At 37.2% G+C, this 20717-nt stretch overlaps 1 protein-coding gene across 2 annotated transcripts in view; it reads right to left on the reverse strand.

The window, feature by feature from the left end:
* The window catches only part of REL (REL proto-oncogene, NF-kB subunit), a 30030-nt gene extending 22671 nt beyond the window's left edge, over nt 1–7359 (reverse strand). The window contains exon 1 of one of the 2 annotated variants that reach the window (XM_039887083.1): nt 7009–7359. In XM_039887083.1, coding sequence (XP_039743017.1) covers nt 7009–7018 — 10 coding nt within the window. In that variant the 5' untranslated portion in view covers nt 7019–7359. The remainder of the gene's footprint in view (nt 1–7008) is intronic. The other variant, XM_039887082.1, reaches the window with a different exon arrangement.
* Nucleotides 7360–20717: the final 13358 nt, after the last annotated feature.

Raw genomic sequence — 20717 nt, forward strand, 5'->3', positions numbered from 1 at the left:
ATAGTTTCTACTTTGGGTTACTGAGTAAAGTATTACTGTCATCTTTAATTTCATTCTATTTGGTTTAGACTCCTTGTGTTTGAATCTATTACCTATTTGTTTATTCAAAAGACAGAGTCAGAAAAAACTGACTTTAACCCAATCAAGTTCATAAGACTTATTTCAATTTTATTGAAAAATGTAAGGCATGCAGATAAATAATCGCAATTTCACATCCTTATATATCTTTGTATATTTCAAATAATCCAAATCCACATTTCAGTTTCAATATTTTACATGCTTATACATCCTTGTAGGAATATTTAAAAGAAAGTACATTTTCCTCTCAGTGGCTCAAAATACTCAACAGTATTTTTTAAGTGATATATTAAATCATTTATGTGTTTGAACTAAAGGTCAAACAAATCCCTGCCCACTACTTATTTAAAGGTGTCTTGGTGGGAAGTTGATATAGAATGACATCATTAGTGGTAAGTGGCTAACTTTTGGGGGAGGAGTGTGAATAAAAGTGCCAGGTTCATAGTGAGAATTCAAATAATTTCATTGGTTACATAATACTTCCTTAAACTAGAATGTGTGTTTATAAAAAAAAGTCTGCAGACAAGAGAACAGAAAAACAGTTGTTGAAAGTTTAAATAAAACATTTAAAAAAGATTTTTAAATTATAAAAATGACATAAATATTAGTTATCACATAACATTAAGTACTTTTAAAAAACCTTGAAATCTATTCTTCCTATTGTAGAAGCCCTTTATTACTAAAAAGTCTTACAACCAAGTAACAGAGTTTATTGTCATACTGTACATTCCCCTAGCTGGAAATAATCTCCTCCTCCTCTAAACTACCATAATATTTTGTTTATGGCAATTACTCCAAATAACTATAATTTAGGGAAAACTATTTCTTCTTGAAAAAAAGCTACTTATTTTATTTCTTCAAGCTACTTGAAGGCAGGAACTGTATCTTACTTATCTATGCCTTGTATACAAATCATTTTGTTTAAGTTATGCAAACACTGAAGAACTACATTTATGATTAATCAAATTTTCCTTATCAGATTCCACTGCTATGGAAAAAAATAGTGCTTCGTAGGTACTAGAATTGCTACATCTTCACAATCCTCATACCCATTCACATTCTGATCCCTTTATCTGTACTTATGTTTTTAAAAAACTTCCCAGTTATAAATCATTTATATCATGTATCAGTACAATGTATCAGTTACTTCCTTCCTCAGTACCCTATGCTGAACTGCAATTCTTCCTAAAGATTAAAAAGTGCTGAAATGTAGTCATCTATGGAATGGAAAAGGTAAAATATAAATCAGGTACTTGAGGGAAAATGAGTACTCTTAAGACTATTTCAAATCACTACAGTTTTGAAAAGCATTGAAAGTCTTTAAAACCAGTTCTAAACAAGTTAATTACTGTACTTTTCTTTAACTAAGACTATGCAAGTTTGGATTGGCATCTATATTTTGATTAGTATTGTAAAAAGCCAGTACAGACCAAAGCAACATTTGAAATTCAGGCCAAATGTCTGAAAGATATGTTGATGTTTTTATTTGCATTTATGTGAAAGTGTTACTTTAAAACATAGTGCCTCTCTAATAAAACATAAGGTTTTAAGATAAATAAAAAATTACACTGAAATAAAAGTCAAAAATAGATCAATTGTCAGAAATAGACACATTATAAACTAAAACCTTATAGCTAGAATTGGGAAGTGAAAAAAATCTTAGCGTAATTATAACCCTGTTTTAAAGCACTTTCTCATTTCTCATCCTCTTAACTTTAATCTTCATAAAAACAGAACAGGAATTATTATCTCATTTTACAGATAATAAAACTAAAGTTCAAAATTATATGAAATTATAAATGACATTAGCAAATATGACAGCTGGGATCCCATGGTGTCAAATTTAAAGAACAACAATTGTAAAAGCATCTGGGGGTAAAGTCACAATATGATACAAACTGATATAGTCAATAACCTAAAATAAATGCAATTTAGTTAAAGAAAATATGCATCTTGTTATAAACAAGTGAGTATGTAGATCCCGTGAAATTCTTGGAACAGAGTTCATACTGGGGTTGTGTATCGGAATCACCTAGGTAGCTTTTTCAAAACATACATGCCCTGACCCCACCTTAGACCTGCTGAATAGGAACACAGATCTATCTAAAGCCCAGACATGTTTCTGAAAAAGCGTTCCAAGCAATTCTAATACACTCCTGATTAAGAATCATTGCCCTAAAACATAAAGAAGTGGAAACAATGACGCACGCATGTAGAGAAGCAATCCAAAAATTCACATACAAGTATGGGCTGGGTGGTGGATGAACTAGGCAGAGGAATTCTGACTACTTCTAACTCCTCTTTCTCACCTATTCTAAAGAACTTACTCAAATGCAAGCAGGAGGGAAAACACTATAGCCTCCAATTGCTCTTATTTAAAAAGTAAGTCGTTTGCAAAATTAATAACCATCATCAAAAACATTTCTTAAAACACAAATGCTCATAACAATCCAATGTGTCAATATCACAGCTGAGAATAACTGACTAGAGACTGCATCTCCCTCACAGAAGTACTGGATAGCAGACTGCCTGACACCCAAACGAGCAAATGGAACCAGCAATACTTTTCCAAATATCAGCTGTACTCACTATGGAGAAAAAGAAAACTAGATCTATTCTCTTTCCTTAAACCTAGAAACCCAACTGAATCATGGTAATGATCTTCTTTAACTTAAGACACAGGTGAGTTTTTCCATTTCTTCTTAAATATGATCAAAATTTACAATTACCACTTCGTACATAGCTAGAATTAAATGCAATTAACAAAGGGGCAAAGAAAACTTAAGCCTACTCCTACAAGGACAGAAAACAACTAACATAAGAAGGTATAAAAGAAATGGAGGATGTTATATCAATCAAGTTAGCAGCAGGACACATGGTTTATCTACCAAGTAATTTTTTGATTTACATTTTTTCCCAGAATGCTTACTATTATTTAAGTGGAGAAAAAATACACTGCAACCAAACATCACTGTCAAATTCTATACCCCTAGTTTAAACATACACAAAACCATTTCAAACTGTTTAAAAGTAAACGAGCATTCTTTTTTGATATATTCTTGAAACACATATTTCCTATCTAGCGTCTAGTCTACTAATATAGGTTTTAAGGTTCCATAAAATTCCAGAATCATCAAGATACTTAAACAGTAAATGCCACGTGTGTCTAGTGGTTCCTGCTTCCTAGAGGTTTGTGTCCCCAAAGTTCCACTACAAAAGAAAACTAACATTTATGGGCATGCATTATCTCATCTGTTCCTCACAAGACGCTGCAGTAGTTAGTCCCATTTTTATATCACAGAATGGCAGAACTGGAATGAAAACCAACCCAGGTCCATCATTGGCTCAAGTTCAGGTTTATTCCAATATATCAGGCTGACTCTCAACCAGGTCTTAAAAATCAAGTAAGAAAATTTTCAGTTGAGTATCTGATATATGCATCACAAGATAGTAAAGAAAAAATTTAAATGATTTTGGCAATAGAGATTCCACTACTAGATATTCCATTGCTGTGAATATAAAAAATAAGTGTTGAAAAATTTTAACTTCCAGGGTGAAAAAAGTAAAGAAATATTTAAAATCTGTCCTAGATTTTTCAGGTATTTAACTAAATTAAAAATAGATGGCAAAGCCATATCATCTGCCTTAATCAAGAATGCCAGATTTTAAAATAAATATTACAGAGGGGAGGGGAGAAAGAGAAGGTAGACAGGGTAAAGGGGGGTCAAATATGTGGTGACAGAAAGAAATCTAACTATGAAAGGTGAACACACAGTGTAAATATATATATGCCTTACAGTTAAAATGTACAGCTGAAACTTACTGGATTTCGTTAACCGATGTCACCATTAAAAAAATAAAATATAAATAAATAAATAAATATTACAGGATGCCCATTTAAATATGAATTAAACAAATAACTCTCTAGTATAAGTAAATCCCATACAGCTATTTGGGCCATGTATCTACAAACACAATCACTTGCAGAGAACACAGATGAGAGAAAGATAGAACAAAAGGAAATGCTGAGTCCTTTAAATTTTATTTAAAATACTACACGCACCCCAGGTGCTCCCAATTATGAATCATCATCTGATTCCTCACTAGTCATTTCATTCACTTATTCTCTTCACTCTATGTCTATCATATCACCTTCATTCCTTTATACCACTGTTATCTCTACATTTTCATGCATTGAACTTCCGAAACAGCCTTCATGTTTACGTGTGTAGTCTTCTACTTAAAAAAAGAAGTCATTCACCTTAGCTATCAATTCCAGCTTCCAGTTAAAATTTAAGTTGCATCACACATTAAAAATTTAAGTTGCATCACACATTAATTTTTTTTCTCCTTACTCAAGAGAAATAGTTCTCTTACACTACTTACACTACAAAGTTGGTAAGTAGCGTGAGGTTTACAAAAACAATTTCTTTGTGTACTTACTACTAAGCGACATAGCAGAACTATACTAAAGAAAACTAGGAATAAAAATAAATTATCAAAATTTTCAAACACATTTTACCACAGTGCTATTTATTAGTAAACAGTGCTATGTACACACAAAAACATTTTTGCACTTTTTACTGAAACAATAAGAAGCTTTAAATTCAAACATAAAAGAATTAATTTTACTAAAATATACAAGAGTAGTGATTGCCTAACTATGCATACCCTAGATGGGTCTAGGAATATTTTTCTTCATAAATATTCTAATTAATCATGCCAAAAGGCTGGAATTAGGTGTAATTTAAAAAGCAATAAAGACATTTCAATAGAACCTAAGCTGTGAAATCCTAAATAATCTGATGATTTACCTGAACATAATTTAAAGTTTTATATATACACACACACACACACACACACACACACACACACACACACACACATATACACACACATATATATCTCAAAGTCTCGGTTACTCATGGTACTTATGTAATTTGTTTATGAGATTGTGAGGTTACTTTTTACGTTATACAGATCACATATTCAACTACACATACCTATTTACATATGACATCCGGGGAGAAATGAAGAAATGGTCTTAAGAGCTTGGTAATCAATAAAAATACTTTTTGAGGTTTTAATACTACCTTACTACAAAAGAACCTAAACCAGACGATGATAAACTAATTTAGCACATTTCTTTTTTCTGTGACTTGGTTAAATTACTGTTTCAAAACAGGGTGGGAATTTATAATTTAGTGATTCGTTTTCTCTAAGGTTTTTACAAGCGATTAAGTACACCGAGATTCCTTTTTAAAAATGTGCTTAGTTTTCAAACAACTGAATTACAATTTAAATAACTTTTTATGATTATTCTACAAGTTTCCATTCCTTAAAACTTCTTCCCCTTCAATTCAGAAAATCAGTCCTCACTACAGCACAAAATACAGTGTCACTAAACAAGTTTAAATTGTGTCACATTTTTAAATGATGTAGGTCTTACAATCTCTATATAAATGGTCAATTCTTTTCTCTCTTTTGAAAGAATCAGAAGTATTACATTCATGCCATATATTAATAAAATTTGGTTAAACTGCCAGCAGGCTGACCATTTTTTTCTTATAATGCTCGCCATTCTTTACTACTTTCACAAAATCTCTTTCTGATAACCAACAAATTAACCAAATATTTCAAGTCATTTTTGCAGTTTTAATCTAAACGTGCTTTGAATTTGTGAATTTAAAAGATTATCTGAAAGTTTGGGGGTCAATGAAGTGGGTAAAGAGAAAGTTGTAATATTTTAAACTCCATTTGTATTTGCACATAAAAACCACAGACAAACTGAAATCAAATGTCATGTGAACCACCCCAATTTCCTTTTCAGCCTACAGCAAGCAGTAGCTGTGGCATTGTTCTGCTCAACCTCTTTAAAAAGTCCTCTAAGCTTTCTACTTCCTCTTCTCTGCTAGACATCAACCTTCTACAGAGGGTCACAGTACCAGAGAGTTGGGAGGATGCGGGTCAAGCGTAAACAAGCCCCCCTCTTCAGGTTCCTAGCACAGCGTTAAGGAGTAATTTGTAAGCATCTCTACCTATGAATAACCTTGCCAGAATCCCATAAAGGTCCAACTCGAACTCAGTACTTTATTTCTCTTTGGTTATAGGCTGACCTAACCCATGGCTGTATATATGAGACTCCACCCACTCTAGCCCTCTAAGTTATTTGGTAAACTCGTTTACTCCCAAAGCAAGAGATTCACGCATTAACTGAAAATAAATATTTACATCAAGCGATTGGAAGCTGTTTTCATTAGTATCCATATTTTAAAGCACGGATATTCTAAAACTCCTCTTTTCCCCTTCTTTCCAACGAGGAGGGAAAAGAAAAAAACAAAAACACTCGATTTTTGCTCCCTAAACGAGAACGTACCGACTGTACTGTAAAAATTACCCATTTTGTTGAAGCAACATTTCCACTTAAGATCTATTAAAAGACCAGTAGGTGACTTTTAAAGTCACACATTTTGTACCACGATCACCTCTTGACACTTGACGAAATTCAACTAAAAAACGCAAAGCTCTTTTGAGGTCTGAAGGTTCCTCATTCCTGATCTAAAACATAAAACCATCTAAAACAATAAAACCACCATTTCGATATAAATCAACTTTGAAATACGAGAACTCTTCGACCTCCTTCATTTAGATTCTTATTACTTCCCTAATCCTAAAACCAAGTCGTTGGGAATTTCTAAGGTTCCGGCTATTATAACAGCATCAAATTACAGAGCGTGACTTTGATTTTGCACGCAAACCCTGAACCAGATTACTGATTCAGAGTTTGACAATCTGCCAGATGAGGAGACTTTAAAGACAGACTGCCCCCCAATCAAAATTGAGCCCCCGAAACTGAGCAGCGAGACCCCCGACGAGCTCCGCCCTTGCTCCCCCCGGCCGGGCCCGGCCCGCGGCGCCAGGATCACTCACCGGAGGCCATGGCTCTGCTCGCCGCGCCGCCCCGCTCGGCTCCGCGCGTCCGGACCGGAGGCCGCCGCCGTCAGTCAGCCCGCCCGTCGGTCCTCTGCCAGCGGGACCCCCTGTCCCCCAGACCACCCCCGGGGCCTCCTCCTCCTTCCCGCCCTCCTCTGGTTTGTGGCTCACACCTTCCCACCCCCTTAATTCTCGCGCTTCGGATTACCCGGCGTTGCCCGTCCAGGGTACGGGAGCCAGGAGCAGGGGGCGGAGCGCGGCGAGAGCCGAGCGCCTGCTGGACGCGGACACCGGCGCCCGGAGGGAGGGGGATTTCCCGCGGCTGACGTCGCTGCACCCCTCCGCCTCCTCCGGGAGCGGGGGGCGGGGCGTGCTCGGGCGGGCGCGCGCTCCGCGCCCGTGGCCCGCGCCCGTGGCCCGCCCCCGCGAACGCCCCCGTCGCTGCGGCGGGCTCGGGGCCGGTCCGCGGGGCTGGAGCGCAGGATCTTCGGGAGCGCAGGGAACACGGGAGCCGGGAGATGACGGTCCCCAGCGTGCAAAAGCCTCGGGCTCCTGAGAAATCCCCCTCCTCCAGGTTGTTCTTCGGCGCGTGGTTTAAAGTTCAGAAGCGGGTAGGAGGGTGCGGTGACGTCGAGAGGGTCGGCCGCTCGGGAGTACTTGGGGGCGGGCCGGGCGGCAAAGTGACGCCGGCCCTCCCCGGATGGGGGGGCTAAGACCTGGGGTTTTCGATGGGTGGTTCCCCCTCTTCCCGATTTCGCACATGCAAATCTCCGCCCCCGCGCCGGCGGGCGGCGCCCCGCGACCATCGCGGTGCTCCTGGAGGGGAAGTGCTGAAGCGGCTGTCGCCAGTATTCCTGTTTAATTCATATATTTGCATAGGGGACCCCCGCAGTGTGATTTTCCCTCTCTATGCTTAAATTGCGAGGGCTCAGTTAACTTTACGTACTTTACCTACTAAAACTTTTTAAACTCTTAAGGTCCACACTGCGAGTTCGTTGCCTCATTAATGCAGTGTGCTCAAGATTAGTGGGGTGGACACTCGTGGGGTTTGACAGAGATACCCACGAGGAAAGGGGGAATGGAACGAAAGTTTAGTGTGTTAAAGGAATCTAGTATAACTTTGTTTACTTCATGAGCTAAGAACCTCATATTTGTCATTTTACTTCATATATGACATATTATCATTTTGTAGATGAGATAATCATGGTTCAGAGAAATTAAGTAATACTTCAGAGAAGATAAGTTCATAATTCATAATGCTGGTAAAAAGAAAAGCAGTTTACACCGAGGGTTGTCTCACTCCAAAGTTCCATGCTCTTTACACTGTCCCTTGCTGTCTAAAATAAAGTGGGGGGATATCAGCCTGCCATGCAAGTGCAGAAACTAGAGGACCCTAAAGTCTCCTATCAACCCCAAAATATCTTTTCCAAAAATGTAGAAAAGTAGAAAAGAATGAAACTATTGAAGAAGTATTAAACCAAACTGTGATGTATGAAAGAGATTGCGAAGACAAATCTCACATGGTAAGAAGGATGGATTTTATTCCAGTTGCAGACAGAAAGTTATTGAGAGTTTTAAGTGTTATTGATTTATGATTACATTTTGAGATGTTTACTCCAGCTGATGTTCAATTAGTATAGGCTAACTAGAGGCAGGGATTAGCAATTAAGAGATTTCAGTAATCTGAGAAGTAAAAGTGGTTTCAACTAATGTTTTTGTGGAGAAGATGGTTAAAAGAGGTCAGATTTAGTAAAATATTTTAGTGACAGCCAAAAGGACTTGTTGATGGATTAGATAGATGCAGGTGGGAGGGGAAAAAAGGAATCAGGGAAATGCCCACATTTTTGGCTTGAGCAACCAGGTAAAAAAGGAAGGTTGATGAAGAAAAAGGTTTGAGAAGGAAAATTAGGAGTTAAGTTTTAGATACGTTACATTGCAGATGCCTAATAGACATCCCTGTAGACAGTTGAATGTGCATAACTAAAGCTAAGGGGAGAGATATGGGCTAGAAATAAAGACTTGGGAGTCAGTAGCATTTCATTTACGATAATACCACCTAAAGGAAGAGTGCAGATAAATTTGAAAAGAGCCTCAAGATCCTCCAAATCTTAGAGAACTGGTAAAGAAAAAGGAGCTGCCAGTGAAGTAGGAGGAAAATGAAGACTGTGATGTCTCAGTGTTTTCAAAAGAATAAAAGTGGTCAGCTGTGTTAAATGATGCTGAGAGATTGGAAAAGATGAAAATAAAGTGATGACATTGGATTTGGCAAGATGAGGGTCATTAATGACCTTGATAAGAGCCATATCAGTGGAATGATGGGAATGAGGGCTGAAATGGAGGAAATTGAGAAGAGAATGATGGAAATGCTTATAGACAACTCTTCAAAGAGTGTTAAAAGAAACAAGCGGGGAATAGCTGGAGGGGGATGTGGAGTTTTATTAGGCTAAGATCTATCACTGACAACTGCAATCTCAACAGGTTAACATAAAGTTCATCATTTGAGTCACATTCCAATGTGAGTTGAATGGCTTTCTTCCAGGAATAACCCAGAGACCCAAGTGCCTTCAATCTTGTAGCACCAGTATGTGGCCTTCAAAGTCACCTTGGAAAAGGAAAGAGAGTAGAGAATCACGAATGGGAAATTTGTATGGGCCAGGTCTGAAAGTGGAATACATTATTTCCGGTCATAGTCTCTTTCCATGCCCCCACAAGGGGGCTGAGAAATATAATTTGAGAAATGTAATTTAGCTGTCTGCCCAGGAAGAAGAGAAGAAAGTGGATATCAGTGAGCACTAGCAGTCTTTGCACTGAAATTTTCTTTTGTTTTTGTAAAAATGAGACTGACTCAGTAGTGGAGGAGAAATGGATGATGATAGAGGAAGGGAGAAAGGAAGAAATTTAGAGCACAGGTTATGGGCCTGGATGTAGATTGGAATGGAGATACTTTCACAGTAACAGGAAGGAAGACAGCAGATGCAGAGGACCTGGTAGACTTGATGGTATGAAAATGAGGTAGTCGAATTGCTATATATAATATATATATATATATATATATATATATATATATATATATATATACACACACACACACACACACACACACATGCATACACACATGTATGTGTGTGTATATATGTGTATATATATATATATACATATATATAGTGAAGCATAAGGTAAAGTTCAACTGAGAGTCAAAGGCAGCAAGGGAATGATAGGTTCAAGGAAGAGGAGAAGCTGAAAATGTGGTCTATGAAAGTGGAACTTTATAAGATATATCTGGCTGTACTGAATGTTCATTTGAAATTCGTGGTCATAAATGTAATTTTAGAACAGTAAACAGTATTTCTGATATGATTTTTAACCCAGGGGATATCAATGGGTAACATGAAAAATAAGACAAAGAACTAGGAAAATTTAAGTCTGAATGGGAATGTGGAGGAGGAATACATAACAACACAGTCCTTGGGTAATCTCATCCATTCTCATGATTTTACCCATACTCCCAGGACCATATATCCGTTCTGGATCTTTCCCTGTGCTTCAGACCTATATGTCCACTTGTCTGTTAGACACCTCCATGAGTGGGGAGACTCATAGGCATCCCAAATTCAACCTACTCAACATCTCTTCCCAAGTTTACTCTTACTCCTGTATTATACCACCATCTACTGATAATACAGGTTAGAAAATTGAGAACCATCTTGACTCTTTCTCACCATCCCCCCACCAAACCCACAATATCTAATCACCAAATCCTAGTGATTTTACCGACCAAATGTGAACCTCTTCCTTTTCCATCTTGATTGCTACTGCTCTTGTTCAGATCGTTATATTTAACCTTAACTACTGGAATGGTTTCCTGTTATGCCTGTCTACACTTTTGTCCCCTTTGAAAGCCATTCAAACCTATTCACACCCTTTTCTGATTGAATCCTCTGTATGAATACACATCAGACCATGCCACTTTTGTGCTTTAAAACCATCCTTTAGATCCAAACTCTTGGACGTGACTGACAAGTTCCTCCATAATCTGGCCTCTGCCTCTATCATCAGCCTCATCATGCCTTGTACTTTACAACTCAGTGAACTGATTCGTAGCCTCTCATATTCCAGAAGCCATGCAATTTCTTGTCTCTCTGCCCTTGTTCATGCTTTCCCCTCCGCCTAGAATGCTCCTCCCTAGAGGCATGCTATGTTTGTGGATTGAAAGACTCAATATTATTAAAATGTCAGTTCTCCCCAAATTAACCTATATAGATTTAATGAATCTCAGTTGAAACTCCAGCATATTTTTTGTTGGAATTGACAAAGTGATTCTTACATGTATGTAGAAATGCAACTATCCTAAAATAGCCAAGCTAATATTGAAGAATAAAACTGGAGAATGTACATTACCATATATCCAGATTTATTATAAAAGTACAGAAATATAGTGTGATAGTTACACAAATTTAGACAAATATAACAATGGGTTAGAAAATCCAGAAACAAAGCCTTGTTTATAACATTCACTTGTTTATAGTAGTCTCCACTGCAGTCCTTTGCGGGGAAAGATCTTTTCATTAACTGATGCTGGGACAAATTTGTCATCAATGTGGAAAACGTCAATCTGGAAAACCTTACACCATAACCAAAATATTACTTAAAATAGATCATAGACATAAGTGTTAAAAGTAAAATAATAAAACTTCTAGGGGAAAACATAGGAGAAAACCTTCATGACCTTGGGATAGGCAACAACTTCTTAAACATTGCATAATAAGAGCTACCTCAGGAAAGATATATTGGACTTAATTAAAATTAACTAAAAAATGCCACTAAGAGAAAAACCAGGCCATGTACTAGAAGAGGATACTTGTAATACATACATCTGACAAAGAACCGTGGCATCCTTGAAGATACTCTGCTCAGATCTCTTTTCTAGAGAGAATCTCCCTCAACTTTTAAACCAACGTCACGTTTCCTTGGAAGCACCAAGCCAATTACGAGCACAGTGGTAGTACAAGGGCTCACTGTCTCTGGCCAGCGCAGGACTTCTCTGTGGATAATCTCTGTCAGGGCTCCCCATTGGGCTGGCTGAGGCTTTCTCAGAGATGCATCTCTATCTGACCCTGTTCCTATTAAATTCTCCTTACTTCCCCCTTTCTTTTCACAAGTTTCAGACCTGTAGCTGAAGACTTTCCCTGCCTATTCCTTCTTACTCTCCCTTTTATCTTTCATAGGTGTTATTCCCAGTGACTCTCTTGCAATGCTCATTTCATATTGGCATCTGCTTCCCAAAGGACACAATTGGTACACTCATATCCACCCTACAAATCAATGAGAAAAAGACCACCCAATTTTTTAAGTGAGCAAAAGACTTAAATAGGTACTTTACAAAGGAGGATAGCCAGATGACTAATAAACATATAAAAAGGTGCTTGGCATCACTAGACATCAGGGAAATGTATGTAAAAACCACAATGAAATATTGCCACGCCTTCATCAGAATGACTAAAATTAAAAGGACCATACCAGATGTTACTGAGGTGGTAAAATTTTTTTGTGGGAATATAAATTGGTACAACAACCTTGGAAAATTGGCAGTATCTAGTAAACCTAAAATATACATAGCCTATGATCCAACAGTACAGATGCTCCTTGACTTATGGTGGGTTATGTCCCAATAAACCCATTGTAAGTTGAAAGTATCTTAAGTCAAAAATGCGTTTTGTACACCTAACTTAGCAAATATCATAGCTTCATAGCTTAGCCTAGCCTACCTTAAATTTTGTCGGAACACTTACATTAGCCTACAGTTGGGCAAAGTCATTTCTCTATTGCTGCTCAGCATCAAAAAAGAATATCGTGCTGCACATTGCTAGCCCAAGAAAAGATCAAAATTCAAGATTTGAAGAATGGTTTCTATGTAATTCATATCATTTTCACACCATTGTAATATCAAAAAATTGTAAGTTATTGTAAGTCGAGGACTGCCTCTACTACTTGGGTATATACCAAACACAAAAAAGGTGTTTATCTCCACCAAAAGAGAGGCAAGAATGTTTAAAGCACCTTTATGCATATTACCCAACAACAAGAAAACAAATGTTCATCAACAGCAAAATGGGTAAGTAAACTGCAGTAAATTCATACTATGGATTTCTCCCCAGTTATGAAAAAGAATGTATTATTGCCACACAACAATATGGGTAAATTTTATAAACATAAGTGAAACAGCCACACAGAAAAGACTGCGTACTGTGTGAATACATTTATATGAAGTTCAAAAAACAACTAAAACTAATTGTGATGGAGGGCAGAATATTGGGTACCTTTGGGGGTGGATATTGATGAGAAATGGCCCAAGGGAGCCTTCTGAGTTGCTAGAAGCATTTTATATCTTGATCTGGGTGGTGGGTGACAAAGACTTTCTCCTTGATTAAATTATAGTCAGGCTTCTCTGAGCCTCTTCTTCACTAGGCCTCATCCTTGACCTACAACAAAGGTAGACTCAGTACAAATTATTTTTGCCCACCCCACACTGAGACTTGAACAAACACTAGCAAAGTTCCTAACAGCTCCAGGCCACATCCCTAAGATGATGACTTCAGCCCCTTTAGATTGCTGCTTGGGAAAGCTCAAGGCTGCCAAAAGACTTTATTGTTGCAGCCAAAACCTAAAGACAGGACCCCTGTCTCCCAGTCTCTGTGGGAGGGGTAGGAGCCTACGTTCAATAAATGCCAGTTAACAAATGCAGATGGCCTAATCACATTGACTAACTCCCCTTCCCATTTTTTATAAATTTCTACTTCATTGACTGCTATCCCCTCCTCTATTCCCTCCTCCCTTGAAAACACACAGTCACTTCAGTACAAATCAAAGTCAAGTTCACTTTATACTGTGCTCTCTTCTCCGTTTAAATAGTTACTGAGTAAAATTTGTCTTTATCACTTTAGTGTCCAGCTTTGTTTATCTTTGACATGTGTTACATGTATTTAAAAATTGAGCTATACTGGTGCACTTTGTTATATACCTCAATTTTTAAAAATATTTGAAAAGCTTTGAATAACTTTATCCCTGAGGGGCACACAACTTGCACAGCCATACCTTGAGACCCTGCTCACCACTTCCCTCCTCCTCTCTGCCTAACACCCATTTCTTTAATTGGCTCATTCCTACTCATCCTTTTAAGATTCCCCTGTCCAGATAGGCTGTTTCTTCTCCGTTGTTAGTTAGCAACTTCCAGAGTTTCCCAGGTGAAATTCAGAACTGGCCCCTGTACATAGAGGGCAAGGAAAGACTGAAGAGGCAAAACACTCTAAATTGATAGGTGGCAGGTTTAATAAGCAAGAGAACTTACTTAGGAGGCCTGTCTTGGGCAGCCACAAAGCAAGATCTCTGCACCTACCTGTCAGAATCTTAGAAGTCTATATAGAGGCCGTAACATGGTTCACTCACATACACCATCCACATGGTCTCACCAACACCTTATTTCTCAAGGCCACATCTTTGAAATGGCTTCTGTTGTGGGAATGGTAAGCTAATCATACATTCCAAGGACAGAGTTGGGGTAAGAAATTTCTGATTGCCCAGCTTGAGGATCAGCCAGTGGTTACACCCTCTCAGTGACCTCCAACATCTGTGCAACATAAAAAAGCATTTTATCTATTATCCTGTTTACCAACTGTATTACAAGTTGTGCGCCTGGCTCCCTTACTAAACTATAAAATCTTTGAAAGCAGAGACTCTCTTCTTCCTGATGGCTGGCACATGGCAGATGTTCAATATTTGCTGAATGGATTATCCTGACTAGAGATCAGTGCCTTTGTTCCTTGAGTCTGGTTGGATTATCGAATGTTGTCTTTTGTGTATGGTATATTGTACACCTTGCATTTGGTTAGCCCTTCCGAACCTATAGGGGACCACAGTGATTGATTTTATTCTGAAATTTTGTTAGAACTATTTCTATTTAATTTGATGACAAATGTCTTTTTAATTCTTTCAACAACAAAAAATCTCTTAAAGAGAATTTCACTTTATCACTCTCACTCTTTAGTAATCTAGGTCATAGACCCAGAACATATACATTTACTAATCAGATTTGTTTGTTTCTTGAAGAATGTAATGTCTTCATCACTGCATCATTTAAAAAAAAGATTTTATATGTTTAAGACATGTTCCTTAGTATCAAGAGCAGTAGTTCTCTGCCTTTTCAGATCAGTGTCCACCGTTTATAACTTGTATTTGTAACATCCCCTTAACTATCCTGAAGTGAAATTCATAGATATAATCTACCTTACATGTTCTAACAAATATTTGAATTCAAAAGGAAGGCAGCCATGAGAACCTTGTTGCCAAGTTGGACAGAAGTTGTCGGTAACCTGGGTACCTACCACTTGAGACTGGCATCTGAAGTGGGTGGCAGTCTGGGACTGAGTCTGTAATCTGTGGGAACTGATGCTACCTCCAGGTAGATAGTGTCAGAATTGAATTAAATTATAAGACACCCAGGTAGTGTCACAGGTAGTGAGAAAACAAAACAAAACACACATCTGGTATCAGAAGTGTTGTGCATTTGGTAGCAGTGTGAGAATAAAGTTGAAACACAAGAAGAGAACTGAGTTTTTCCTTACACACTTGTGCATGACTGCGTTAAAAGGCATAATGAAGTTTTCAAATGTTTGTGCCTATACATAGAATCACTGAATGCAAGTGCTCCAGTGTACCCTGATACTGATGTGTTGTATTGGTAAGCTGTCTGAGTTGAGATTTTATAACTTTTAAAAAGTTTTCTAATAAAACAGTCTTCCTTTGGTTTACATAGTTGTTGCATTCTTTGGAAATTTGATGTTTATTAAAACCACACAAAAAATATTTTGTGTTTATATGTAAAACATAGTTGTGTTTTAGGCTTATATTGTTATAACAGACTTTTCATCTAAGTGAATGTGAATGTCCAGTGAGACATTAGAAAATCTTGAGGATGGGGGACAACTCTTGGCTTTGCTAGACTATCCCTTGCAGAGCATCTAGCATCCCTAACCACCTCTGCAGTAAATGCCAGAGGTGCCTCCAAATCTTTGTGACAACCAGCTTTTTGGTCACAGCTTTCTAAAATATCCCCAGTGATTAAGAACAGTTGTTTTTAAATTTTGATCATCATAAATCACTTGGGGAGCTTGTTTGGAATGCGCATTCTTTGATCCCACTCCCAGAAATTCTGATTCAGTAGGTAGGGGAAGGGCCCTGGAATCCACATTTTTATTGACTATCCCAAGATTCTTTCCCTCAGAACTCATTTTGACAAGCTTTACTTCAGAGTGATGATACTCAGCTTACCATGTTCCAGTAAAAAATCTTAAATGACAGCAGGGGACCAATAAGAACCTTTATAGATATTCATTTAGTATATTTATGTCTTAAAGTTATACAAATTATGGTGATATTGTTGGCAGTAAATTTGATCACTGTTGCTTTATGACACCAAAGAAATATTGGAAAGTAAATATTCCATTAGTAGTTGAAAATTATAATAATACTGTTGGGTATATTCTTGCTACTCTAGCTTTTTGAGCAAAGTGTAGTAGTTCATCCGCTAGGCCCAGGGCACTTCTTTCCCAGGTGCAAGTTGTTTCAGAAGAACTAGGAAGACTGATAAGGAGTCAGGCAAAATGAGTGAGAGAATCTTTTAATTAATTAATTTTAAAATTAAATCTTGAATAATACTTAATGGAGGCTGTGACAGTCTGTTGAATTTTCCCTGTGCCACGACTAATGGATCTGGCTTTGCAAACCACATGGATCTGGATTTGAATCTTAGCTCTGCCACTTTTTAAACGTGGGTATAAGGCAAGTCACTTAACTTCTCTGTGCTTGTTTAGCCCATCTGTAAAATAGGGATAGTAATGTAGTAACCATCTCACAGGCTTGTCATGAGGACTAAATGGAGTAGTTAATGTAAAGTGTCTGACATATGGAAAGCATTAAAAAATGTTAGCAGGCCTTCCCCTCCACCTTTTATTATAAAAACTTTCAAACATGCAGCAAAGTTGAAAGAATTTTCAACTTTGTAGAGAACAGTTACATACCCACTGACTAGATTCTATCATTAATAATTATTTATACTTTCCTTATCATCTATCCTTTGTCCATTAATTTATTTTTTTATGTATTTCAAAATAAATTATAGATACTGGTACACTTCTCCCTAAACACTTCCACGTGCATAAGCAGTTATTTCACACTTCTCTAATAAACAGAGTGATCCTGTCAGTCAGATTCACTCATTGTGTCTCTCCAGAGAATTCTAGATGAAGACTGCCAAATGCTTCTCTTTGATACTCCTTTTATCTATGTCCCTTTCCCTCTGCTACACAGTTTTGCACATATTTTACATCAGTTTAGGCTACAACGTTGCTTTGCAAGAAATTAAGGCTTATCAAGGCAACAGCCTAGTCCCAGTTAGTGTACTGCAAGTTAGGACAAATGGTTGCAATACCTGGACTCAACTGTTAGGACTGGGTTTTGTCTGCACCTGCTACTGCCACTCTCCTGTTTACAGGCATACCTTGGAGAAATTGTGAGTTCAGTTCCAGACCACCGCAGTAAAGTGAATATTGCAATAAAGAGAGTCACAAATATTTTGTTTTCCCGGTCATGTAAAAGTTATCTTTATACTATACTGTATGCTATTATATGTGAAATAGCATTATGTCTAAAAAAGCCACATATATACCTTAATAAAAAAAAAAGCCCACTTTATTGCTAAAAAATGCTAATCAGTATTTGGCCTTCAGTGGTTCATAATTTTTTGCAGGTGAAGGGTCTTGCCTTCAATTTGTAAAAAAATGCAGTATCTGCAAAGCACAATAAAGCAAAGCACACTAAAATGAGATATGCCTGTACTTACCTACTGTATGAGTATTGTTTGAGACCCCTGAAATTCACTTGAATTTAAGAGGTTGTAATAGACAAAAGTTGAGGGGAAGACAGCTCCTAAAGAACAAGGAATAGGACCTCTAAATCAATTTTGAAGAGTCCTGGAATCATTTCCACTTTCTTCAGCATACCAAAGCATTCTTTGAAATTGACTGTATAACTCACAGGAAGAGATGATACTTAAGCAGGGTGGGAGTCATTGGTTAAGTGGAAAAAAAAAAGAAAAACTGACTGTTGGAGAGACCTGGACAATTGAAGCAGAGGATGTGCGGCAGGCAGACAGTGATAGCTGACTTCTCTTCTTTTTCTGTATTAATTGTAGCTTGATAAATAGTTGCTCAACTGCATTTTATCTCTATTTCCCTTGAATAGAGATATGTGCCCACACATTCCAAGGCAGAGACTTTCATACCTCAAGCCTGCTTCTTTTTTGCCTTCCCTCGGGCTAAAAAAGATGTCCTGTGATGCATATTCATTCAACTCAGTTATTGAGGACAATGTCCTAGAAGTTATGATTGAGAAAAAAGATGGAAGGAACCTATGTGATTGCGTGGAGCAGTCTGGAACTCATATTGAATTAAAATTTGAATTTCTTTTTGAGCCATTGTATTTGAGTCTCTCTGTTACAGCAGCTAGCATTATATTACCTGAAAAGAGTATATGTTAAGAAAAAGAGAGAAATAAGGTTAAAATCTGGTAATGAAGGGATTAGAATGCTGGGAGTAGTTCAGTTTTATATTGCATGTTCTTTAACTAGAGAGTGCTATGATGGAGGCAAGTGTTTCAGGAAAATCAGACTTGTAGCATAAAAAGCCTCCATTAAGAGGTTATTGCAGTAAAACAGATGTGAGCCTGAAACAGACCAGGATACATTGAACATGGAAATGAAGTGAAAATGAAGAAGGATAGCAATCAACAGATATTACAGAGAAGTTATAGGCCGTGTTGAGCAACCGGATTAGGGAATTTAGGAGAACCAGGTGTCAAAGAAAAGCCCCAGATTTCTAATCTGCAAAACTCTTGATACAGCAGGAATTGCTATCAGGAAAAATGAAATATATAGATTAACTTCAAAAATTCATAAGTAGTGTAGAGGGTGGCAGCAGACCTAGATCATGCCATCATCAATTTTGCCTTTTTCCCCTCCAACACCAGTCCATGTACCATCATTTCTAAAGCAAATTTTAGGGGAAAGGGACAGTCCCTAATGTATGAACTATAGCTGTGAAGAAATCTGCCCCCACTCACCTATTTTCATTTAAGGAACTGAAACTAGGTTTGTGAACACTCAGAGAAATGAAATCTCTAAAAAGTAGAGATTTCATGAAAACTCTAAAAGGTACATGAAAACTCTAAAAAGCTGTCATCAAACATTCATTTTTACAATGCCTTTTTCATTTTAATCTTTATGTTTACATTAGGTCCTATGGTATTATATATGTTAGTTTTGCATGTATAGCACTGCTTGGAAGTATGACACAGTGTACTAACTTCGTGTCTGTGATGACAATAGCTGATGCTTCAAAAACATGAGATCCAATAATTACAACAAGTATGGATTTAGAATTAGCATTTTTCAGAACTGGTAATAAAGTCATCATTACCGTAAAGTCATATGATGTTTCTGAAATCATATGATGTCCTGTGAAATCATACAACGTGCCTCAACAGAGATATGTTCAGCTTAAGGTTGGAAGGAACCCTACAGATCATTTAGTTCATTCTTTCATTTTACACATGAAGAAGTGGAGGCTCAAAAAGTTTAAGTACTTTGCCCACATTCAAACTGGTAGGTAGTTGTTGAGCTGAGACTTGAAACTAAACCTCCAAACTCTTAGTTTGGATCTTTTCTCTCTGTACCACACTGCATTTCTAAATATGATCGAGCAGCCATAATCTTACTAATAAAAATACTAACATCTGGAGTGCTTAGGGTTCACAAGCTCTGTATCTTTTAATCCCTTTTCCCAAAAGTGCTCAATTCAACATCTCTGGAAAAAGTCAAGATCAGTCCTTCCACTTTTTTTTTATTAAAGGCACTGACTGTGTCTTATTCATCTTTTATTCCCTATAGTGGTTAGTACACTGCCCTGAGTATTGTAGATGCTCAGTTAGTAGCTAATGAAATATAAATTGTTATACATCGAATCACTCCAGTACTGATATGAGTGATAATATATCGCCATTGGGCATTAGATACTACTACTAAAAAAAAAAAAAAGGCACAAAGTTTAACAACTTTCTCCCCAAAAGAGGTAAGTAACTATGCCTGCAGAGAGAGAATATGATTATGTTAAGACAAAAACCAAAATCATAAATTTAATATCAAAAAGCAAGCCAAGCCAACCAGTTTATAAGTTCTTTAATAATATTCAAAGTCCTTAATTTTTTGCTAAAATTTTTATTTTAAAATTATAGCATCAAAAATATGCATATAAAATATTAAAGGAATATTGGAGAAAAGAAAATGGACCTATAATTCTGCCTCATTAATACAGATATCACCTGTGTGCATACATAAGTGTATGTGTGTATGTTTTCTCTTCCAGAGCTTTACCATATGCAGGCTTTGATTTATTTCTTCTACAATTATTTGATCATGATAAAAAATCAAAGCAGAGAAAAGGAGACTCAATTAAAATGATATCACCCCCCAACCCTGTGCAAAAAATGTCCAAGACTAATGGTTTGGAGTATATCCTCATATAACTTTTATTGCATATTTTGTATGGCTACAGCATGAATACTATACATACATAAAATTTGGTAGCCTGTTTTTTTTT

This window comes from Pteropus medius, unplaced genomic scaffold (genome assembly GCF_902729225.1).
Source record: "Pteropus medius unplaced genomic scaffold, Ma_sr-lr_union100, whole genome shotgun sequence".
Taxonomy (NCBI): Eukaryota; Metazoa; Chordata; class Mammalia; order Chiroptera; family Pteropodidae; genus Pteropus; species Pteropus medius.